Below are 25,767 nucleotides of genomic sequence, written 5' to 3' on the forward strand. Positions count from 1 at the left end.
CTGTTTTTCACCCAATTGAGGGACTCAAGGGAGCTAACAATAAGTACAAACCAACATCCATTAAATCAAGGTGACAACCTAGAAATATGAAATTCAAAAAGCAATAAAACCATTTAGGTTATTAAAAGCATTACGCACCCAAATGTGAGCATGCATCAAAATATTAATCAACCTTAACATCAACCACACTAAGCCTGATGGTGGAGGAACAGTTCTCTCCTGGCATTTTCTAGGCTAGGCATGGGCAAACTTCAACTCTTAGGAATTGTGGGAATTGGAGTCCAAAACACCTGGAGGACTGAAGTTCGCCCATGCCTGCCTATGAGGATTCTGGCGACAAAGGTCTCCAAATATTGAAATATTCCATGCTCAAGGAGAAGATGAATGTTGCATCCTGTTGTTTTGGCTCTCCATTGATACTCACCTGCCAAAGCCAGCAAGGCAACAGCCAAGATCTTGCCCATGGCCATCAGTAGCCAATGGGCCTTGACCCGGAGCCGGGCAGATAGAGGAGCCTGCCGCCTCGGAGAGACTTCAGCAGCAACATTGGAAATGTCTTGGGGTTTCGCTGGGTCTTCATCCACTGCTGCTTCTTCCTGAAATGAGGCAGAAAATGATGAAGTCTAGCATTCTAGTTGCACTGACCTTTATTGCAACCTCTCCCACAATGTTTTGGACTACAATTCCCATATTTATTTATTTATTTATTTAGCAGTTTTGTATACCGGTCTTCTCACCTCTATTGAGGGACTCAGGCCGGTTTCCAACAATAATATCACAAACAGTCATTAAAACATCATATTACTTATTAAACTAAAAACATTAAAATAGCAAAGTACAGTCATATGATTGCAATGGTCAGTCGTCACAATAAAATCGTTGTTTGTCATCATCCATCCATATCACAAAATATTGACTCACTCATCGAATGTCAATTTCCAGAGCCAAGTTTTCACCTGTTTTCTGAACGTCAAGATAGAAGGGGCAGTTCTGGTCTCCAGTGGGAGAGAGTTCCAGAGCCAAGGGGCCACCACCAAGAAGGCCCTGTCCCTCGTCCCCACCTGGACTACTGAGGCCGGTGGGACCGAGAGCAGGGCCCCTCCAGACGATCTTAACAATCTAGATGGTTCATAGGGGAGAATACGTTCGAACAGGTAAACTGGGCTACTGATGGACTTTGCTGGACTTTGGAAGTCAATGCACCTGGGCCATAATTCTCTGGAGGGGACCACAAATGGGTGATGGCCCCTTGGGTTTCTGCTGTTGTTAAGTTTCTGTTGTTGTTGTTTGTCGTTGTTGCTGCTGCTTAAGTGACTGAGGGGGAAAGGAAGGGGCCCAAGGTTGTTAGGAATTGTGGGAGTTGGAGTCCAAAGCACCTGAAGGGCTGAAGTTTGCCCATGCCTGCTTTAGGCTGACACGTTGCCAGAGGCGACTCAACCCATTACGCAAAGTAAGCATTTGCAGTATAGTTGATTTTGCCCAGGGGCGTTCTTGAAGCGCTCTTGGGGGAAAATAGACCTAGACATATCCGAGTTGTAGTTACTGGGATGTACAGTTCACCTGCAATCAAAGAGCATTCTGAACTCCACCAATGATGGAATTGAACCAAATATGGCACACAGAACTCCCACGATGAACAGAAAATATATATCAGTGATTGGTTGTGGGGACGGGGCGCCAAAATACTGTTTGCTAATCGTTGAAAATTACCTAGGGCCACCTCTGCACATTGCTATCCACAATACACTTTTTGGGGAGGTCTGTGGATGATGGGGTGCACAATGACAGCAAACCCCCCCCCCCCATTTTTGTGTTGACATGCAAGACTTAGATTATGAGAGGGGTTATTTATTGAGGGAGACATAACAAGAGATTCCCAAAACGTTTTTGCAAGCAGCTGAAGAGGAGAAGGGCACTGCATATCCCTGCCCATGTTTCCGTGGTTAGCAGTGCAAGGGAAAATAAATAGATCTGCAGCCAGGGATCACTTTCCGTCTCCTGATTTGGTGCCAAAATGACACTCCATCTCCACATGATGCCCTTCATGCTTGCATTGCTGTTTACTCTCAGGCAAGAAGCTATAGGTTTGGTAGGAAGCTCTTCAGCCAGACATAAGGTGCCTCCAGATTGCAGAATCCGAGAAGACACAATTTAAGCCCTCTCGACAGATAGCCATCCAGTTTCTGTTGAAGACGTCACCGGACTCCAACATACCCCACTGTTTAAAATATCCCATTGTTAAATTGTTAGAATTAGCAATATATTAGACAGGGGATTCTGCCCAATAACAATATATGATGTTTAATTCTGTTGTAATTGTTAGATATGCGTACTTTTTAACTGCACCAAAATAGCTTTCTCGTGCAAGCCGCTTTGAGTCTCCTTGTGGAGAGAAAAAGTGGGGTGTAAATAAACGTAATCATAATATAACCCAGTTGATAAATTTTGAACTTGCATTTCACATTTCATCTTTTCATTTTGTGTATTTAAATATGTATTGTGTGGAAATGTGTTTTGATATGTGTATCTTAAAGAATGTTTTTAGGTGAATGTGTGTGTTTTAGCGATGTTGTATGTAACCCGCCTCAAGTTGTGAGGAGAGGCAAGCAAGACATAAAAGCAATAACAACAACAACAACAACAACAACAACAATAATAACAACCAGTAAAGGTGGTCCCAGTGGTGATCAGTACACTGGGTGTAGTGCCTCAAGGCCTTGGCCTGCACTTAAACACAATCAGCACTGACAAAATTACCACCTGCCAGCTGCAGAAGGCCACCTTACTGGGATCTGCACGTATTATTCACCGATACATCACACAGTCCTAGACACTTGGGAAGTGTCGGACGTGTGATCCAATTCAACAGGCAGCAGAGTGTCTGCTGTGGACACATCTTGTTGTGTTTCAAATAATAATAATAATATTGCAGTGTTCCAGTTCAATCTCTCATGGCATTGAGGCTGAATGTAGATAATCATGGGGGACAGGTGGGCAAGAAATAAAAATTAATATTAATAAATATTTATTATTAATAATAATACTATTGTTCTTAAAATAATAATAATAATAATAATATTTCAGTGTTTCAGTTCAATGTCTCATGCTATTGAGGTTGAATGCAGTTAATCATGGAGGACAGGTAGGTTGAGACCTCACTACCTCTGAGGATGCTTGCCATAGATGCAGGCGAAACATCAGGAAAAAATGCCTCTAGACCATGACCATATAGCCCGAAAAAACCCACAAGAACCTAGTGATTCCAGCCATGAAAGCCTTCGACAATACAATAATAATAATGATAATAATAATAATACATCCCGAATAGATTACTGCAACGCACTCTACGTGGAGTTGCCTTTGAAGACTGTTCGGAAACTTCAATAAGTCCAGCGGGCAGCAGCCAGATTACTCACCGGAGTGTCATACAGGGAGCATACCATCCCTCTGTTATGTCAGCTCCACTGGCTGCCGATCCAATTCTGAGCATAATTCCAAGTGCTGGTTTTGACCTACAAAACCCTATACGGCTCCGGCCCAGCGTACCTGTCCAAACAGATCTCCTTCTACGTCCCACCTTGGAGTTTAAGATCTTCTGGGGAGGCCCTGCTCTCGGCTCCACCTTTATCACAAGTGAGACTGGTGAGGATGAGGGACAGGGCCTTCTCCGTGGTGGCCCCCTGCCTGTGGAATTCACTCCCCGGGGAAATTAGGTCATCAACATCCCTCCTCTTTCAGAAGGAAGTTAAAACCTAGATATGGGACCAGGCCTTTGGGTAAGCGGGCAGATGGATAAAAGACAAGGACGACCAGAGTAGGAAAGGACTATGACAATGCTGGATGGACTATGGATTTATGAATTGGCGAACACTAACCACATGATGATTTTATTGCTACTATTGTATTGATTTGATTGTTTTAACTAGTTATAATTGTTGTTGTTATACTGTATTTTGTATATTGTATTTTGTGAACTGTTGGGCATCGAATTGTGCCTTTTGTAAGCCGCCCTGAGTCCCCCCCTAAGGGGTTAAGAAGGGCGGGGTATAAGCACCCGAAATAAATTAATAAATAATAAATAATAGTAATGCAGTGGTCCTGTTCAATCTCTCATGCCATTGAGGCTGAATGCAGTCTTTTTGAGGAACCTTAAATAAAAGGAAACATGGGTGATGCCCCATCATAGAATCATAGAATCAAAGAGTTGGAAGAGACCTCATGGGCCATCCAGTCCAACCCCCTGCCAAGAAGCAGGAATATTGCATTCAAATCACCCCTGACAGATGGCCATCCAGCCTCTGTTTAAAAGCTTCCAAAGAAGGAGCCTCTACCACACTCTGGGGCAGAGAGTTCCACTGCTGAACGGCTCTCACAGTCAGGAAGTTCTTCCTCATGTTCAGATGGAATCGCCTCTCTTGTAATTAGAAGCCATTATTCCGCGTCCTAGTCTCCAAGGAAGCAGAAAACAAGCTTGCTCCCTCCTCCCTGTGGCTTCCTCTCACATATTTATACATGGCTATCATATCTCCTCTCAGCCTTCTATTCTTCAGGCTAAACATGCCCAGCTCCTTAAGCCGCTCCTCATAGGGCTTGTTCTCCAGACCCTTGATCATTTTAGTCGCCCTCCTCTGGACACATTCCATCACAATATTGAAATGGTCCAGTTTAGTTTCTCCGGTCATTGAGATTGAATGGACCTTTTAAGGCCCCTTTCTGGCTTTCCCAGGTGGCCTTTTTTCCCATCTTCTCATTCCGACGTCATGCAAACCCGGTCTTCTCCTTGCTCCCTTGCAAGCCTGGTTTGCAGCACATTCCTGGCCTTCCTGCGGCTGGTCCTCGGTGCCAGCAAGCAGGTGGCGATGCTTTCCTTCTGGATTTTTCCTGTGTGGGATTCCCCCTCCAGACTCAAGACATAATGCGGCCTCTGTTTGAGCCCCGATGTTTTGTTGGGGGGTTTCCACAGCAACCCCGGACGGTTTGGCCAGGCGAGAGGGAAGCCTCCCTCTTCTCCTTCTTTGGAGGCCGGTGAGTCAAGCGGGTCCAAGGTGCCAGGAAAGAAGTGTCTCTGGTCCCAAAACCCCCCTCTTTCGGAAGGAATGAAGAGAAGACAGAAAGGAGAGGGATGATGCAAAGCACAGCTTTTGGAAATAAGGGGACCACAAAGAAGTCCAAGGAACGGACGCGGCAGAACTCGGAAACAGTTCTCTTTTGGGGACGGCGGCTCCCAGGACGCCCTAGCAATGGAACAATTCTTAGAAGAAGAGTTTTGGACTAGATAGCCTTTGGGGGGCCCTTCTGACGAGTAGAATATAGACTACCTGGGAGTCTGGTGGAGTCTCTTTTGGAAGTTTTTAAGCAAAGGCTGGACACCCAACTGTCGGGAATGGTCTGATGGTGTTGGACTGGATGGCCCTTGGGGGTCCCTTTTGACTCCAACAGAATATAGACTGCCTGGGAGTCCGATGGAATCTCTTTCTCTGGAGGTTTGATGGTCATCAAACGGGAGTGCTTTGATTGTGTCTTCCTGCTTGGCAGAAAGGAATATAGACTACCTGGGTGTCCAGTGGAGTCTCCTTTGAGGGTTTTGAAGCAAAGACTGGATGGCCATCTGTCAGGAGTGATTTGATACTGTCTTCCGGCTTGGTAGGAAGGGGTTAGACAGATAGTATTTGGGGGTCCCTTGTGACACCAGTGGAATATAGACTACCTGGGAGTCCAGCGGAATCTCCTTTGGAAGGTTTTAAGTAAAGGCTGGCCATCAGTCAGGAGTGGTTTGATGGTCTTCCTGCTTGGACTGGGTGGTCTTTGGGGTCCATTTGACCCCAGTGGAATATAGACTGTCTGGGAGTCCAGTGGAGTCTCCTTTGGAGGGTTTTAAGCAAAGGCTGGATGGCCATTTGTCGGGAGCGGTTTGATAATGTCTTCTTCCTTGATAGGAGGGGTTGGACTAGATGGTCTTTTGGGAATCCCTTCTAATATTAATTGAATATATGCGTAGGAGTCCAGTGGAGTCTCCTTTGGATGGTTTTAGGCAAAGGCTGGATGGCCATCTGTTGGGAATGGTTTGATGGTGTCTTCCTGCTTGGACTGGATAGCCTTTGGGGGGGGGGGGTCTCTTCTACCTTTAGTAGAATATAGACTGCCTGAGAGTTCAGCTGAGGTTATGAAATAAAGGCTAGATGGTCATCTGTCGGGAGGTCATCTGTCAGGAGGGCTTTGATTGTGTCTTCCTGCTTAGTAGGAGAGGGCTGTACTGGATGTCCTTTGGGGGTCCTTTCTGACTCTAGTGCAATATAAACTACCTGGGAGTCCAGTGGAGTCTCCCTTGAGGGGTTTTAAACAAAGGCGGGATGGCCATCTGTAGGGAGCAGTTTAATTGTGTCTTCCTGCTTGGTAGAAAAGGCCTGGACTGGACGGACTTTGGGGTTCCCTTCTAATTAGTGGAATGTAAACTACCTGGGAATCCAGTGGAGGTTTTGAAATAAAGTCTAAATGGCCATCCTTCAGGAGGGCTTTGATTATGTCTTCCTGCTTGGGATAAGAGAGATGGACTGGATGACCTTTGGGGTTCCCTTCTAGTAAGTGGAATATAAACTACCTGGGAGTTTTGAAATAACGACTAGATGGTCATCTGTCAGGACGGCTTTGATTGTGCCTTCCTGCTTGGTAAAAGAAGGCTGGACTGGATGGTCTTTGGGGTTCCCATTTCTGATTCTTTGATAAGATAGAACTCTGCCTCTCACCTGTTCCTGCAGCTGCTGAGATACGGATTGCCTGCTACTCCCGGGTACCGGTTTGCGCAATGGTGCCAAGCGGCCACAGACACCGAGGCAAATGGCAGAGACCAGCAGGATGCCCACGTCGGGGGCCACCAGCCGCACCGAGTTGGGGATGTCGTTCAGGTCCAGCCTGGAAGTCGGAGATCAAGGAGGATGAGGGGTAATAGTCAGACACAACCTTTGTGCGTGCAATACAACCCTTAGGTGGGCAGCAAAAGCAATTAAGGACCCCTTTCCTTCCCGTCATTCGGTACTGCCCCAACTTTCTGGGTTTCCCTTTCCTAGGTATTAATATTAAAATATTTTATATTATATTGTTGAAGGCTTTCATGGCTGGCATCAAGGGATTGCTGTGGATTTTTCCAACTGTATGACCAATATGTTCCAGTAGCATTCTCTCCTGATATTTCGCCTGGATCTGTGGCTAAGGGCATCTTGTCCAGGGTGGGAGAAAGAACCACCCTGTCTGTTTAAAGCAAGTGTGAATATTGCAATTAGCAAGCTTAAGTAGCCGTGAAGCTGCAAAGTCGATCAGTGAGGGTATCTGCATAGAAGTAGCCTGGCCTCTGTAGCCTGGAGGCATCCTTTGCTTGTCAACTAACACCTCTCAAACAAAGGATGCCTTCAGGCAACAACAGCCAGGCTACCTCTATGTAAATACCCTCACTGGTTGACTTTGCAAACTTCATGGCTGCTCGATGCTAATCAAACTTGCTAATTACAACATTCACACTTGCTTCAAACAGACAAGGGTTCTTTCTCCCACCCTGGACATTATTCCATAGTTATATACTCCATGTGCTTCATTGCCAACAGAACCTCTGAAGGTGCCATTAGCTACAGATGAAGGCAAAACGTCAGGAGAGAATGCTGCTGGAACATGAACTTCTGATTATACACACACACACACACCCCACTTGCTTTACTGCCGACAGAACCCCTGAACAAGCCATTAGCCACAGGTGCAGGCGAAACGTCAGGAGAGAATGCTGCTGGAACATGGACATATAGCCTGAAAAACTCACAGCAACCCCCTGATTCCGGCCATGAAAGCCTTCCACAACACAATATTAAAAATGCCTCTCCAAAGACTTTCGAAGACAACCTAAACTATTCCTTATTAAGTGTCTTCAAGGAATTCCCGATCCATAGATCAATACTTGCCAATGCTTCCCACCTCCCCAAATGCCACCCCCTTCTTACCTTGTGACTCCAATGTGCTGAGCGAGGGTTTCCCATGTGCTGCCTAAGAAGGAGATAGAAAACCGCAATTAAAACAGAGTACGAACTGTTGGTTTTGAATGTAACTCCCAAGCAACGATGTGCTTACGGCAGCAAATCATGGAGGCTAAACAAAACAATCGGATGGTTGGTTGAATATAGGATTTGTAGGTTCAGGCATCTACAAATAATACAAATAATAATAATAATAATAATAATAATAATAATAATAACTTTGCCCCAAACTGCAAAGACTCTGGCACAAACCAGTCAAGGTAGTCCCAGTGGTGATCGGCACACTGGGTGCAGTGCATAAAGACCTTGGCCTGCACTTAAACATAATTGGCGCTGAAAAAATTACCAGCTGCCAGCTGCAAAAGGCCATCTTACTGGGATCTGCATGCATTATGTGCTGATACAACACACAGTCCTAGACACTTGGGAAGTGTCAGACTTGTGATCCAATACAACAGCCAGTAGACTGTCTGCTGTGGACTCATCTTGTGTTTCAAATAATAATAATAATAATAATAATAACAATAACAATAATAATAATAACAATAACAATAATAATAATAATTTATTTATACCCTCATGGTGACGGAGGTATTATTATTATTATTATTATTATTATTATTATTATACACAACAAGATTAGTGCTCAGCAAACAAGATTACTATGCTGGTTTTTGTACTAGATCACATGTTGGACACTACACCAACCTTTCGGACACCAAGTTCAGCAGCTCAGCAGTTTAACCCGCTGAGCCATCAATGACTTCCTCCATGGCCACCCCTAGGTCTCAGGGTTCTTATATTTATTTATTTATATCCTCATGGAGAATGGGGTAACATTATCATTAATAATAATAATAATAATAATAATAATATATTTATTATTATTATTATTATTTACAGCTTTTATATTCCGCCCTTCTCACCCCGCAGGGGACTCAGGGCGGATTACAGTGTACACATATGTGGCAAACATTCAATGCCAATTTTGACATACAACATATACAGACATACACAGAGGCTATTTAACTTTTTCTGGCCACCAGGGGAGCTGTCACTTTCATCGTCCATCTGCGACACTAATGAAGTACTTCCGCATTCCCCACATGCTTTTTGCTGGAGTGCTAGCTGGAGTCTTTTTTTTTAATGGCCTCATAAATTAGTTAATTTAGCCTCCCCACACTTTAAGGTGGTACCTAATTTTCCTACTTGACAGATGCAACTGTCTTTCGGGTTGCAAAGGTCAACAACAGGCTACACAATTGGTTGGAAACCCACTCCAACCCGGGCTGGCTTCGAACTCATGACCTTTTGGTCAGAGTGATCTTAATGCAGCTGACACTCAGCCAGCTGCACCACAATCCCGATGCTAATAATAATAATACCACCCCATTCTCCATGAGGGTCCTTATATTTATTTATTTATATGCTCATGGAGAATTGGGTAACATTATCATTATTATTATTAATAATAATACCACCCCATTCTCCATGAGGGTCCTGATCTTGAACTGTAACTGCATGGATGCAAACTCATGCTTGCCAATAGATGTACGCCTGCAAGCATGCGTGCAAGCAGAGCCTTAGGCAGCAATTTCCTCTGGTTTCAAGTTCTGGAAGGCAGCAAATATAACAGCATGGGTTCTCCTCTGTGTCTATTTGTGGGGGAAGCCCATGAAGTGCTTCTCCTTATGGGGCCTGGGGAATCCAAGGTGGAAGCCGGCCAGAAAAGACAAGAGAAGGGTGATGACAGCGCCTATAATTCTCCGAGATGGTCAAGCTCTCCCCGTTCGCCAAGTGATTCGATGGGTCTGCTCTAATTCCTGACAGGACTGTGAAGAGTCAGGGAGGTGTAATGGATTGAGACTGGATATGCAATGCAGTTCGAAACAGTGCAGGCCCATATAATGGAGTCTAACAGATGAGGGTGAAATGTCAGGAGAGAATGCTGCTGGAACATGGCCATGCAACCTGGAAAATTCACAGCAACCCAATCAATCAATCAATCAATCAATCAATCAATATGCCCTCCCTAGGAATATTAGATTGGCCCCCTCCCTCCTGACATTTTGAAAGAGAGTTAAGACCTGGCTGTTCAAGCAGGCATTTGCAGACGTAGTATAACTGATTAATTGAGACTCATGGAACGACAGGACGATGGGATGGAAAATGATTTTAATGATGAGATGCTGAGAACTGTATTTTATGATTTTATTTATTAATTATTATTTATTTATTTAAAGCTTTTATAACCCGGTCTTCTCGACCTCCGAAGAGGGACTCAGGCTGGCTAACAACAGGAAATTCATATACAAATAAGCTAAAACATAATAACATCATAGTACATTAATACATTAAATACATTAAAATACAGATCAAATAATTACATAAAGCCAAGTCATCAAGATAAATTACAAATTCACCATCATCCACCCGTGTGGTCAACAGTTATTGACTCGATCATCACTCTGAGAATGCTCTGTTCCAAAGCCAAGATTTTACCAGCTTTCTGAAAGCCAGGAGGGAAGGGACAGATCTGATCTCCATCGGGAGAGATTTCCAAAGCCGAGGGGCCACCACCGAGAAGGCCCTGTCCCTCATCCCCACCAGACGCGATTGCGAAGGTGGTGAGACCCCTCTAGAGGATCTTAACAACCTTGTTGGTTCATAGGGGAGAATCCGTTTGGACAGGTAAACTGGGCCGGGGTCGTTTAGGGATTTATAGGTCAACACCAGCACTCTGAATTGTGCTCGAAAGCTGATTGGCAGCCAGTGGAGCTGGCGCAACAGAGGAGTAGTATGCTCCCTGTACCCCGCTTCTGTTAGTAATCTGGCTGCCGCTCGTTGGACTAGTTGTAGCTTCCGGACAGTCTTCAGAGGCAACCCCACGTAGAGAGCATTGCAGTAGTCTATACGGGATGTAATCAGAGTGTGAACCACTGTGGCCAAGTCAGACTTCCCAAGGTATGGTCGGTTAATTGTTTATTGTTATTGTTTTTATACGGTTTATACTATATATAATTGGTTTTGACTGTATTTTATCTTGTGGGGCATTGATTGCCAAATGTAAACCGCCTCGAGTCGCCTCCGGGCTGAGAGGGGCAGTATACAAGCATAGTAAATAAATAATAAATAAATAAATCCACCAATAGATTCAGTACAGAATATAGAAGAGCTTGTTTTGAAATCCACCCCATTTCAAAACCAAAAAAAACTGGAAAGCATCCCACAATGTAGCATCGATTGGGGAAAAAAAAGAATGCAAAATAGAACAAGGAGAATTCATTTGCAAAACATAAAGCCAGATGAGATATACGCGTGCACACACACACACCTTTTGTAACATTTGGATTTTTCTATTTAATAAAAGCTGTTATGCAAGTCTGCATTTAAAAAAAAAAGCAAGGGGGAAAGTGAGCAAATGGATGATTCGTTCCCAAACTATTTCCAAACTTTTCTGCTCCGTCCAGGTGACAAAATGAGCCTGGTTTGTCCCATTTGGGTTTCCAAGCAAGGAAAGAAATCTGGCTTTTCTTGGTCAAATAAAAAAAGCCCTAAACGTTTTCCAGACCCCTCCTTGGTGCCCCTTTCAGTTGGCAAAGCAGACATTTGGATACAAACAAGCCCAAGACCTTACATTTCAGCCAGCTTCCAAGGGTCAAGCCCTGGCTTTCAAGGCCTCTGTTTTACAACCGCTTGTAAATAGCTCTCTAAAGCAAAATGTCAGCACCGACATCAAAGGAACAGCAGGAGAGAACAAACAGAAAGAGAGAAAAGAAGAACAAAGTTTTCTAATAAGTCTGGGATGCAAAAGGCACGTGATGCACAGAACATTTCGCTTCCTTTTGATCTTCCAAAGATAACAACAAAAAGATGTAAGGAACACCTTGCCAAGGTCTAGTCGATACAGTACAACAGTGTTTCTCACAATTCCTAATGCCACGACCCCTCAATACAGTTCCCCATGTTGTGGTGACCCCCAGCCATATTTTTTTTCGTGCTACTTCATAACTGTCATTTTGCTACTGCTATAAATTGTAACGTAAATATCTGATAAGCAGGATGTATTTTCATTCACTGGAACAAATTTAGCACAAATACCCCATACGCCCAAATCTGAATACTGGTGGGATTGGGGAAATTTGATTTTGTCATTTGGGAGTTGTAATTGCTGGGATTTCTAGTTCACTTACAATCAAAGAGCATTCCACCTACAATTACCTGTCCGAACATATCTCCTGCTATGAACCATCACAAAGCTTAAGATCATCAGGAGACGTCCTACTCTTGATCCCACCACTCTCACAAACGCAGTTAGTGGGGATGAGAGACAGGGTCTTCTCGGCAGTGGCCCCCCGTTTGTGGAACTCTCTCCCTAAGGATATCAGATTGGCCACCTCCCTCCTTTCCTTTAGAAGACAACTGAAGACCTGGTTCTGGGGCCAGGCGTTCAATTAGAGGCCAGCGGCAATAGGAAAAGGAAATTTGGATTTTGCGATACGGATTCTCCCAGCTCGGCTTAGTTTTACTGGCACGTTAATCTATTAATTTATTGTTAAATTTTATGGATGATGTAGTATAATGTTTTAAAATGATTTTATTGTAAATTGTAATTTTTATTGTAGTTATGCTGTTGGCATCCTCTGATGTTCATGTGAGGCTGCGCTGAGTCCCCCTTGCTGGAAGAAGGGCAGGATATAAATATATGAAATAAATAAATCAATCAATCAAAGAGCATTCTGAACTCCAGCAATGATGGAGTTGAGCCATATTTGGCACACAGAACTCCAACAGAAAATACTGGACGGATTTGGTGGGCATTGACCTTGAGTTTGGGAATAGTAGTGCACCTACATCCAGAGAGCACTGTGGACTCAAACAATGATGGATATGGACCATACTTGAATACTCAATATGCCCACATGTGAACCCTGCTGGAGTCTGGGGGAAATAGACTTGACTTTTGGAAGTTGTAGTTACTGGGATTTATAGTTCACCTACAATCAATGAACATTCTGAACTCCACTAATGATAGAATCAGGTCAAACTTCCCACAAAGAATTCCCATATCAAACAGAAAATACTGGAAGGGTTTGGTGGGCATTGACTGTGAGTTTTGGAGTTTTAGTTCACTTACATGCAGAGAACACTGTGTACTCAAACAATGATGGATCTGAACCAAACTTGGGACGAATACTCAATATGCCCAAATGGGAACACTGGTAGAGTTTGGGGAAAATAGACCTTGACATTTGGGATTTGCAGTTGCTGGGATTTATAGTTCACCTACAATCAAAGAGCATTCTGAACCCCACCAATGATAGAATTGGGCCAAGCTTCCCACACAAAACCCTCATGACCAACAGAAAATGCTGTTTTCTTGTGGTCTTTGGCGGCCCCTCTGACACCCTCTCATGTTCCCCGGGGTCTCAATCCCCAGGTTGAGAAATGCTGATCTAGTGGGTCCTTGGTATCCGTTAAGGTTCAGTTCTAAGTTGCAAAAATCCTAAGATGCCCAAGTTATAGTAGTCAAAACAGCATCCTTTATAATAAAATGGCAAAATCATGGTTGTATTTTTGGAGTCATAGAGTCAGAAGGGACCCTAATGATCCTCCAGTCCATTCTCATTTGGCTATGCAGTAACATACAACCCAAGTACAAGGGATTGCCATGAAAATGTCACATAAATGGAGGATAAGACAGTAAGGCAGCTGCCTCATTATACTATTCCCTTGCTGGTATTTTGCTAATTAAGCTTTAAATACATTGGTCCATATATGTCTTCACTGAATGAAAAGTGAAGAGTGCTATTGCACAAATGAACAAACTCAATGGCATCCTAGCCCAATGCATGGCAACGCTAAACCCAATTAAACCGAGGACTGTGTTCAAACACAACTCAATTAAAAACAATTGTCGCAAAGCATGCCAATTTAGGAAAACACAGGACCGTCCCTGGAAAACCTCCTTCCTGAAAAGACTGTCCAGAACTAAATAGAATAAAAATAGCATCTGTCTTTGAATACCTGTCATGTATTCAAGGCTGTTTGTACATTGCAAAAATATTGGGAGCTGGGCCATTTGAGAGCACTTCAACTGCTATGTTCTCCATGATGGAACTGGACCAAACTTGGCATGAATACGCAATATGCCCAAATGTGAACACTGGTTGAGTTTGGGGAAAATAGACTTTGACATTTGGGAGTGCAGACTGCATTCTCAAGTCACTCCTGACACGACAAAAAAAACTGCTATGTAATCCTGGGATTTGCAGTTTGGTGAGGCACCTGCACTCTTGGGAAGAGAAGGCAAAAGACCTTGCAGAACTGAAACTCCCAGGATTGCATAGTATTACAGTGGTCTCATAGAATCATAAAGTTGGAAGAGACCTCATCGGCCATCCAGTCCAACCCCCAGCCAAGAAGCAGGAATATTGCATTCAAAGCACCCCTGACAGATGGCCATCCAGCCTCTGTTTAAAAGCTTCCAAAGAAAGAGCCTCCACCACACTCTGGGGCAGAGAGTTCCACTGCTGAACAAGTGGAATCAATTTAACAGTGTTGAATAGATGGATCCCAAGAGAAATGGCGCAAAGTACTCACAATTGTATCCCAGCAGCTGGTCCAAGCCGGGCACTGTATAGAGGCATATCTGGAAGGCCAAATGGGCAAGGAGGAAGAGGATGCTGGTGGCCAAAAGGGCTCGGAGGAGACGCCCCGTGTGACCTGCAAATCCAAGCACAGAGAAACAAGTACTTAGCACTCTCCTTGTGTCTTCAATAGGGTTGGATACACCTTTGGATATATGCTCATGTTTTGTTCCTTGTCTTTTGGAGTTATTTTGGAATTCATGTTCATGTTTTGATCTTTGTTTCCTGGATTTACCTATTGCCTTTTGGACTTACATCCTTCATTAACTCTTTTTTACCTTTCGATTTGCTTATGATGCCTTTCCCCTTTTTATATGTTCTTTTATCAATAAACTGTATATTACCATGTTGGGTTTCTTGGTGAGTGCTGTGAACTCCTGCTGAGGTGCAACATGAACAATGGATTTTTATAATTACACTAGCTGTGCCCTGCCACGCGTTGCTGTGGCCTATAGTAAAACTTATCAAAGTTGAGGTAGATATCTGGACTATTATGAAAGAGAGGTCCCTACCTATTCCTTCCCCCTTTTCCTCCCCCTTTCTCTCCTTTCTTCCTTCTCTACCTCTTTCTTTCTTTCACTACTTGGTTTCATCCTTCTCTCTTTCCTTCATTCCCTCTCCCTTTCTTCCTTTGCCTTTCTTCCCTCCCTGTTTGCTTCCTTCTTTCACTTTTTATTTCCTTTTATTTTACCACCATCATAACAATAACAATAATGCAATACATTGCCTCTGGGAACTGACACCTCTCCCATTCCCCCAGGGTCTCATAGGAACAATAGCATAATAATAATAATAATAATAATAATAATAATAATAATAATAATAATAGAAATAACAACCTTTACCCGCCACGTGTTGCTGTGGCCAATCTTCCCTCTTTCTCTCCTTCTTTCCCTCCTTCCTTCCTTCCTTCCTTCCTTCCCTCCCATCTTTCCTTCTCCTCTTCTTTCTCTATCTCTTTCCTTCCTTCCCCCTTTTTCTTTCTTTTCTGCTGTCTCTCTTTTCTTTCCTTCCATCTTTCCTTTTCTTTCCTTTTCTTCTTCCTTCTTTCTCTAACTTTCCTTCCTTCCCCCTTTTTCTTTACCTCCCTTTCTCTTTCTTCCTTCTTTCCTTCCTTCCTGTCTTTCCTAGATTTTGACAGGGCGGGAAGGGGCGGGGTGGGGTTTGGAGGTGGCCTGAAGTAAAAGGAGGTAAGATTGGGGTGGGGGAGTAATGGAGCGTGGGGTTGCGTGTGTGTGTGCGGCGGCGGGGGGAGTGATGGAGCGTGAGGTTGCGTGTGTGTGTGCGGCAGGGGGTGTGTGTGTGCGGGAAGCGGCGCGACAGGGCTTGGAGTGAGTTGTTTTTCATTTTGAGTAGATATGTTTGTACCTTGTGGGTTGTGTTATGGGCATGGGAATTTTGGTTAAGTTTCGTTGGGGGATTTTTGAGTTTTGTTGTTTTGCCGTTTTGTGAGTGTGTTGTTGTGTTGTTTTTCATTTTGAGTAGATATGTTTGTACCTTGTGGGTTGTGTTATGGGCATGGGAATTTTGGTTAAGTTTCATTGGGGGGGTTTTGAGTTTTGTTTTTTTGCCGTTTTGAGTGTGTTGTTGTGTTGTTTTTCATTTTGAGTAGATATGTTTGTACCTTGTGGGTTGTGTTATGAGCATGGGAATTTTGGTTAAGTTTCGTTGGGGTTTTTTTGAGTTTTATTCTTTTGCCGTTTTGTGAGTGTGTTGTTGTGTTGTTTTTCATTTTGAGTAGATATGTTTGTACCTTGTGGGTTGTGTTATGGGCATGGGAATTTTGGTTAAGTTTCGTTGGGGGATTTTTGAGTTTTGTTGTTTTGCCGTTTTGTGAGTGTGTTGTTGTGTTGTTTTTCATTTTGAGTAGATATGTTTGTACCTTGTGGGTTGTGTTATGGGCATGGGAATTTTGGTTAAGTTTCGTTGGGGGATTTTTGAGTTTTGTTGTTTTGCCGTTTTGTGAGTGTGTTGTGTTGTTTTTCATTTTGAGTAGATATGTTTGTACCTTGTGGGTTGTGTTATGCGCATGAGAAGTTTGGTTAAGTTTCGTTGGGGGATTTTTGAGTTTTGTTGTTTTGCCGTTTTGTGAGTGTGTTGTTGTGTTGTTTTTCATTTTGAGTAGATATGTTTGTACCTTGTGGGTTGTGTTATGGGCATTGGAATTTTGATTAAGTTTCGTTGGGGGATTTCTGAGTTTTGTTGTTTTGCCGTTTTGTGAGTGTGTTGTTGTGTTGTTTTTCATTCTGAGTAGATATGTTTGTACCTTGTGGGTTGTGTTATGGGCATGGGAATTTTGGTTAAGTTTCGTTGGGGGGTTTTTGAGTTTTGTTTCCTCGTTGGATGCCCCTAACAAATTTATATATATAGATGGCCTGGGAAATGGCCAGAGGGATTTGCCCAACCTTCAGAATTATCTCAGCAGGGTTATGAAGAATCACAGAATCACTGAGTTGGAAGAGACCTCGTGGGCCATCCTGTCCACCCCCCTGCCAAGAAGCAGGAAAATCGACAAGAAGTTATTGTCTCTGGGCTAAATTCTGATACATTTTATAAAGAAGTTTATACATTTCATATATATAAAGAATACGTACAGTACACAGAAAGATGCAAGTTACACAGGAAGTCAAAGAGAATAGATACAATTTATTAAACCGTTCAAACAATATAGTATTGGGGGCGGGGGGGGGGGGGGATGTTGCTGATCCATTCCCAATCTCCGATGCTTTGAACTTGCTAAAGTTTGGAAAAGATTTTTTAAAAAGAAAAAAAAATACATTTATTTTGGAGCCCTTGGTAAACTATAGATCTTCTGCAGGATGGGGGGGGGGGGATATTGTGCCTCAACAATATTTCTTGCAACAGCCCTATATGGCAGGTTCACTTTAGAGCTATCCCTCCACATTTGCAAGTTTAATTTTTTAGTGTTGCAGAATTTGAAGAGGCACAAATAGAGGGAGAAAGGGAGAAATGTTCCATGAGGAAGGAGGTGCGTCAAGCCATCCCTGACCGAGACCACCTGCCACCTGGAAACTGATGTCCTCACTGCGGGGGAACATGCGGATCAAGAATAGGGCTCTACAGTCACCTTCGTACCCACCCCCAAGACATTACACTTGGGCTACGAGGGATCGTCTAAATCACAAAAAATATGGTCAATCTCTGGTGGAAGCTGACCATAGGATTGTGCTGGAGGACCTAAATATTTCTACAAGGAATACCAATCTAAGAATCCATAGATCCTCCGGCACATGACCAACTTCTGCAGATAATCTACAGATTCAGAAGGAGATGTTCTCCTAAGTATAGCAACTCCTGTGTTTTCCTATTGTGGCACTTGGTACATGCTCATGATATGTGCCATATGGAGAGAGATTTCAGAATAAAGAACACCAGTATCAGGCTGCTCATTGTGTCACAGTTATAATTTGGATTGAATGCATGATATGTGGAGAAAAGTCTCATTGTGGCATGATGTGTGGAGAAAAATCTCACTGTGACAACTCAGGCCATGGCTGTCATAGATATTAAATCCCAAAGTATAACTGAATAGGATCTTCTGGTTTTCATTGATTTACTACACCATTAACCAGTAAAAGTGGAGAGCCTGAGGTATTTACCATTGTTTCCATAAAACAGATATCTAATGAGGGTTCGAACAAGGGGATGGACTAGATGGCCTCAGTGGGACCCATCTGAATTCATAATTCTTTGATTCTAGGAACCCTGTGTTGTTTTCAGCCTTTGACATGTTTGTTTTTCCAATGTAACTACAGATTTCCAAGTTTGTTTTCAGTCTCCTCCCTCTTCTAGAAGGCCAAAATGCCTCTCCAAAGGGTCTCCTGTTGCCAGCAATGTGGTGGTGTTTTAGGCCCCAGCTCCTTTTGCCATGCCAACCTCCCTGGACTGGAATGCCAGGCAATTCCCCAAATCCAAAAAAGTGGTTCAAAGCATCCCCGGAGCACAGTGTGCCTGCCTTCCCTCCCTTCTCTGCACCTCCTTCGTGCCGCACATCCGGCTCTGTGTTTGCAGAAGCCATTTGCCTTGGCAAAGAGGGCAGCCGTGACATCACTCCTCTAGGTCATACGCCAAATATGCACCAACGGCCCACTCACTCCTGACGCAGCACAAGGCGGTCAATCAGCAGCAGGCCCCTATTTATGTGGGGCATTGTCCAGCCCTGAAAGCTACAAGAGCGTGCGATTGCTCAGGAAACGATGGCTTGGAGAGGACAGAATCCTAGACCTGGAATTGATCTTAAAGACCACCCAGTCCAGCAGAAAGACACAATCATATTGGCTTTTTTAGCCACCACGTCACAGCGTTGGCTCATATTTAGCTTGCAGTAGCACCATAGAATCTTAAAGTCGAAAGGGCCATCCAGTCTAACTCCATTCTGCCAGGAAGCAAGCTGTACCTCAATATCCACGGATTTTGCTTACGTGGATTTGAAAATATATTATTATTATTATTATTATTATTATTATTATTATTGGGTTGTAGTTTTTTTGGGCTATATAGCCATTGTCTAGAGGCATTCTCTCCTGACGTTTCGCCTGCATCTATGGCAAGCATCCTCAGAGGTAGTGAGGTCTGTTAGAACTAGGAAAAAGGGTTTATATATCTGTGGAATGACCAGGGTGGGACAAAGGACTCCTGTCTGCTGGAGCTAGGTGTGAATGTTTCAACTGACAACCTTGATTAGCATATAATGGCCTGACAGTGCCTCGAGCAAACTTTTGTTGAGAGGTGATTAGATGTCCTTGTTTGTTTCCTCTCTGTTGTTGAGAAGCCATTGAAATACACAGAGAAGCCATTGAAATACACAAGCATGTGGACAATTTCAACAGAAAGGAGGAAACCATGAAAATGAACAAAATCTGGCTACCGGTATTAAAAAAAACTCTAAAATTACAACAGCACAACAACAAAGAGGAAACAAACAAGGACATCTAATCATCTCTCAACAAAAGTTTGCTCGAGGCACTGTCAGGCCGTTATATGCTAATCAAGGTGGTCAGTTGAAACATTCACACCTAGCTCCAGCAGACAAGAGTCCTTTGTCTCACCTTGGTCATTCCACAGATATATAAACCCTTTTTCCTAGTTCTAACAGACCTCACTATCTTTGAGGATGCTTGCCATAGATGCAGGCAAAACGTCAGGAGAGAATGCCTCTAGACCATGGCCATATAGCCCGAAATAACTGCAACAACCCAGTGATTCCGGCCATGAAAGCCTTTGACAATTATTATTATTATTTTACTGACACAAAAACACAGTATGTCACAGCATATGAGATCAATATGGTGGATTTTGTATCATAAAATCACAAATCGAACACTTCCCAAGCTTGTAGGACTGTGTGATGTATTTTTGAATGATGTGTGAAAAAAATTATTATTATTATTATTATTATTATTATTATATTTGTATTAATAAATAATATTGTATTAATAATATAATAATTAATAAAATAAATTCTTCTTCTACTTATTATTATTATTATTATTATTATATTTGTATTAATAATTAATATTGTATTAATAATATAATAATTAATAAAATAAATTATTCTTCTACTTATTATTATTATTATTATTATTATTATTATTATTATTGGGAGCCCCTGGTGGCGGAGTCTGTTAAAGCACTGAGCTGCTGAACTTGCTGACCAAAAGGTCGGTGGTTCAAATCTGAGGAGCGGAGTGAGCTCTTGTTGTTAGCTCCAGTTTCTGCCAACCTAGCAGTTTGAAAACATGCAAATGTGAGTTGATCAATAGGTACCGCCTTAGCGGGAAGGTAACAGCACTCCATGCAGTCATGCTGGCCACATGACCTTGGAGGCATCTATGGACAATGCCAATTCTTCAGCTTAGAAATTGATATGAGCAGTAATCCTGAGAATCGGACACAAGTGGACTTAATGTCAATGGGAAACCTTTACCATTATTATTATTATTATTATTATCATCATCATCATCATTAAATGCACTTTAAGAGAGATTTAGTACTGTCTGCACGCCCACCTATCTTTAAAATATCCAATCTATTTCCTTGGACATGCTCAGCATTTAAAAAATTTAATTCTTACATTTGGCCCTGCAACTGGTTTTTAATTGCGTCGTGTCATTATCATATTGTTTTGCTTTGTTATGAGTTATTTATTGTATTGTTGTTGTTATGTTTTATGATGTATTTGGGCTCGGCCTCTTGTAAGCCGCACCGAGTCCTGCGGGAGATGGTAGCGGGGTATAAATAAAGGTTTATTATTATTATTATTATTATTATTATTATTATTTAACACCTCAGAAACAGGGGATGCCTCCAGGCAACAGAGGCCAGGCCACCTCTATGTAGAGACCCCCACTGATTAACTTTGCAAATTTCATGGCTACTTAAATGCTAATTCAGGCTTACTATCTACAACATTTACACTTGCTTTAAACAGCCAAGGGTTCTTTCCCCCCACCCTGGATTTCTCACATACACTACATTTGCTTCACTGCCAACAGAACCTCTGAAGATGCCATTAGCCACAGATATAGGTAAAACATCAGGAGAGAATGCTGCTGGAACATGGCCATACACCCTGAAAAACAGCAACTCAGTGATTCCGGCAACAAAACCCTTGGACAACAACCAGAAAAAACTCCCCACCCTTCCTGGCTTGCTGCAAGTTCTTCCTTCTCTTCCACCCCTTTCTGCTTTCAGAGTCCTTCCCCCAAATCCTTCCTCAGTTTCCCCACCCATCAGGGCCAGGAGTTGGCTTCCTTCCTGGCAAACCCATCCCTTGGGTCTGCAAAGAGACATATGTTTGTGTCCAGCTGGCTGTTGGCAAAGTGCCACTTGGTCATCTCCTGTTTCTGATAGCAGAAAGGCCATAAAGCCTTCCTGTTTCAAAAGGACAGGGCTGTTCTGCGCTCGGTTCTGTAGAAAGAAGCATCTGCAGGACTCATTTGCAGGCCATTCACTGTATCTCCCAGCATTCCTCAACATGCCTGTGGCAGGACGGAGTTACAGTTCAAAACACCATGCTGTTCCCATTGGCAATCTCATTCAAAGCACCCCAACAGATAGCCATCCAGCCTCTGTTTCAGAGCCCCCAAAGAAGGAGCCTCTACCGCACTCCAGGGCAGAGAGTTCCACTGCTGAACAGTTCTCACAGTCAGGATGTTCTTCCTCATGTTTAGATGGAATCTTCTTTCTTGTAGTTTGAAGCCATTGTTCCAAGTCCTAGTCTCCAGGGAAGCAGAAAACAAGCTTGTTCCTTTCTCCCTATGATTTCCTCTCACATATTTATACACGGCTATCATGTCTCCTCTCAGCCTTGTCTTCTTCAGGCTAAACATGCTCAGCTCTTTAAGCCACTCCTCATAGGGCTTGTTCTCCAGACCCTTGATCATTTTAGTCACCCTCCTCTGGGCACATTCCTGCTATTCAATATCTCTCTTCAATTGTGGTGCCCTTCGAAAGAGAAGGGGAAGGGGAAGAAAGGGTTGGGGAGAAACCCCTTCCTCCCTTTCGGTCCACCCACCCTTTTCCGGCCCACCAAGTTTGCCCGTGCCCAACCTACACTGCTGAGTTAATGCAATTGAACTGTCATGGCTCAAGACTATGGAATCCTGGGAGTTGCAGTTTCACAAGGCCTTGAGCCTTCTCTGCCAAAGAGGGCTGGTGCCACACTAAATCCCAGGATCCCACTGTAATTTAAGTAAGGTCAATCTGCATTAATCGTCCTGTGGAGATGCACCCAAGATTTCTCCCACTTCCTGTATTGAACCTCGAGCCTCCTTTTGCGACGGCTCTTCCGTCCACTACCACCTCCTCTTTTTGGGGCCCATTGCAGGTATATTTAGACATAACCGTGGGGTGTAAATGGTGCTAAAGACAGCACCGTGTCCTCGCCTCCTTCCTCTTGTGGTCTCCCACTCCCCAATTGGGCTACATTGGTTTGGCTGTCGGGAGGAAATGTAGGTCTCAATTAAAACCTCAGTCCCGGCTCTTCCTCCTATTCATAGCTGTGAATGAGTACTTTCCAGCCAAGAAGGGATGAATATTTAACCTGGAAGGGAAGCAGAAGGAAGGAAGGGGTGCATCTACAATGGAGAAGGAATGCAGCTTGACCCCACTTGAACTGCCATGACGCAGTCACGGGAGTTGTAGTTTGCACTCTTGGGCAGAGAAGGAGAAAGACCTTGTAAATCTATAACTCCCACTATTGTGCTCCACTGAGCCCTGGCATAATCTGCCCCAAATTTCTGGCTGTTCCAATGGATCTGCTGCTAATGGCTCTGGCCTTTTAAATATTTGTATTACTATTGTTTTTATTGTTGTTATTGGAAGTTCCCCTTTCTCCATGGTGTAATAACAATAATATAGCAATGAGGACTCCCATGGCAGGATATTTATTTATTTATTATTTGCAGTATTTATATTCCGCCCTTCTCACCCCGCAGGGGACTCAGGGCGGATTACAGTGTACACATATATGGCAAACATTCAATGCCAATTTTGACATACAACGTATATAGACATACGCAGAGGCTATTTAACCTTTTCTGGCTGCCAGGGGAGCTGTCGCTTTCATCGTCCATCTGCGACACTGATGAAGTACTTCTGCATTCCCCGCATGCTTTTTTGCTGGAGTGCTTTGCTGGAGTCTTTTTTATGGCCTCATAAATTAGTTAATTTAGCCTCCCCACACAAGGTGGTACCTAATTTTCCTACTTGACAGATGCAACTGTCTTTCGGGTTGCAAAGGTCGACAACAGGCTACACAATTGGTTGGAAACCCACTCCAACCCGGGCTGGCTTCGAACTCATGATTTTGGTCAGAGTGATCTTAATGCAGCTGACACTCAGCCAGCTGCGCCACAATACCGGTGCAGGTTAGGTTGCTTACCTGTAACCACCTTTCTTCTAGTGGTCATCCGTAAAATTCACACACAGGTGTTAATTTCCCAGATACCACACTGAAAAATAAATGGATCTGCGGCAAATGACTCTGGCCATTTAAATATTTTTATTACTGTTGTTGTTATTATTGGAAGACCCCTTTCTCCATGGTGTAATAATAATAATAATAATAATAATAATAATAATAATAATAATAATAAAACAACTAAGACTCCCTACTCCATGGGAGTATAAAATAACAATAATAATAATAATAATAATAATAATTATTATTATTATTATTAGCTACATAACAAGATTAGTTCATAGCAAACAAGATCCCTATGCTGGCTTTTGTATTTGATTACAAGTCGGACACTTCCCAAGTCTCTAGGATTGTGTGATGTATCGGCGAATAATGCGTGCAGATCTGAGTAGGGTGGCCTTTTGCAGATGACAGGTGGTGATTTTGTCAGCGCCGATTGTTTTTAAGTGCAGGCCAAGGTCTTTAGGCACTGCGCCCAGTGTGCCGATCATCACTGGGACCCCCTTGACTGGCTTGTGCCAGAGTCTTTACAGTTTGATCTTTAAATCCTCATATCGTTCCAGTTGTTTCTCATCAATTCTGCTGTCTCCTGGGATCCCACCAGTTCTTTGTCGCAGGCAGATGGTATTTGTGGCAAAAGTTCCAATGTATCATCTGAATGTTATGCCCCTGTTTATGCTCAGCTCTTTAAGCCGCTCCTCATAGGGCTTGTTCTTCTTGCAGCAGCTGAGAATGATATGCATCATTTTGTCTGCTTCCTTGGAATCTGTCATCGACTTTTTAGTTCCGACTTGGATGGCATTGGTTCTAATGGCTTGTTCTTGGACTGTAAGAATCAGGCCCTCCATCTCTTTTTTCCTCAGTTCCATTTGAGAGCCACAGCGATGTTTTGTCCTTGTCAATTTTCAGTCCAATAATAATAATAATAACAACAGTAAGACTCCCTACTCCGTGGTGCATTAACAACAAAAACAACAACAACAAAACTCCCTACTCCGTGGGGGTATAAATTATTATTATTAAAATCCTACAGTCCAATAATAATAATAACAATTATTATTATTATTATTATTATTATTATTATTACAATAAGACTACCTTCAGCATGGGGGTAAATAATAATAATAATAATAATAATAATAATAATAATAATAACAACAACTATTATTATTATTATTATTATTATTATTATTATTATTATTATGGATTTGCCTGCTAAACTTCCTGCCATGGATCTAAAAAGTAAATTTGTAGGGGTTTTTTTAAAAAAAGGGGGGTATAGGAGAATAAAGAAGACCTTTTGGAAGAATTGCTCTTCTTCTCTCTGGCCTCTCCACTGGACAGCTGTCGGAAAAGTCTTCTTTCTCCCTGTTTCGTTCCCTTCTTTCTCCTTTCCAACTCCTCCAATCGGGAAAGGAAAAAGTGAGCTGTCCTCTTTCCCAGTCGCCCAGTTTCCCTCTCCTGGAGGCAACAGGCTGAGATTTATGTACCAAAGGAGAGATTGACCATTGAGTTGGGACGGATCCAGGTGGAAATTTCCAGCCTTGGCAGCAAAGGTGAACCACTAGGACCTTATGCAAGGAGCTGTAGCCTCCAAAACCAATATCTTCATAGAATCATAAAGCTGGAAAGGCCACCCAAAGGCCATCCAGCCCAACCCTATTCTGCCAGGCAGGAAGACCCAATGTAAGCCCTCCGTAAGTCCATCCACTCTGCTTAAAAACCTCTACAGAAGGAGACTACGACACTCCGAATCCTAGAGTTGGAAGGGGCACTCAAGGGCCATCCAGTCCAACCCCACTGACTTTCAAAGCTGCTGCATTACATGGCTGACTCACATTTAGCTTTATAGAATCATTGAGTTGGAAGGTTCATTGAGTCCAATCCCATTCTTCTGTCTAAAAAGACACGTTCTCTGTTCTCATACAGGAGAATAAAAAAACTCATAAAAATGCAAACGCCTTACCTTTTATAGTATATTCCGTGGGCCCCAGGAACCATGGCAAGAGGAGGAGGTAGAGGAGGTAGACTAAGGAGAGGGCATTGAACCGGAAGAGGCACGCTACGGAGAGGAATGAAAAAGAGGAAATCAATCCCAATGATCCATATTTAACATACAGAATCCTTGCCAGCAGGTATGCGTCTACACTATAGAATA

General features: G+C 43.0%; 1 protein-coding gene across 2 annotated transcripts in view; it reads right to left on the reverse strand.

Annotated features, from left to right (window-relative positions):
- PIEZO1 (piezo type mechanosensitive ion channel component 1 (Er blood group)) overlaps positions 1-25,767 on the reverse strand; it is a 177,483-nt gene that overhangs the window by 91,235 nt on the left and 60,481 nt on the right. For both annotated transcript variants that reach the window (XM_067471064.1, XM_067471063.1), the window contains exons 2-6: positions 25,576-25,671; positions 14,619-14,741; positions 7,983-8,025; positions 6,744-6,909; positions 425-596 (exon numbers count right to left, since the gene is read on the reverse strand). In XM_067471064.1, the coding sequence (XP_067327165.1) occupies positions 425-596; positions 6,744-6,909; positions 7,983-8,025; positions 14,619-14,741; positions 25,576-25,671 (600 nt within the window). The remainder of the gene's footprint in view (positions 1-424; positions 597-6,743; positions 6,910-7,982; positions 8,026-14,618; positions 14,742-25,575; positions 25,672-25,767) is intronic.

This window comes from Anolis sagrei, chromosome 8 (assembly GCF_037176765.1).
Source record: "Anolis sagrei isolate rAnoSag1 chromosome 8, rAnoSag1.mat, whole genome shotgun sequence".
Classification (NCBI taxonomy): domain Eukaryota; kingdom Metazoa; phylum Chordata; class Lepidosauria; order Squamata; family Dactyloidae; genus Anolis; species Anolis sagrei.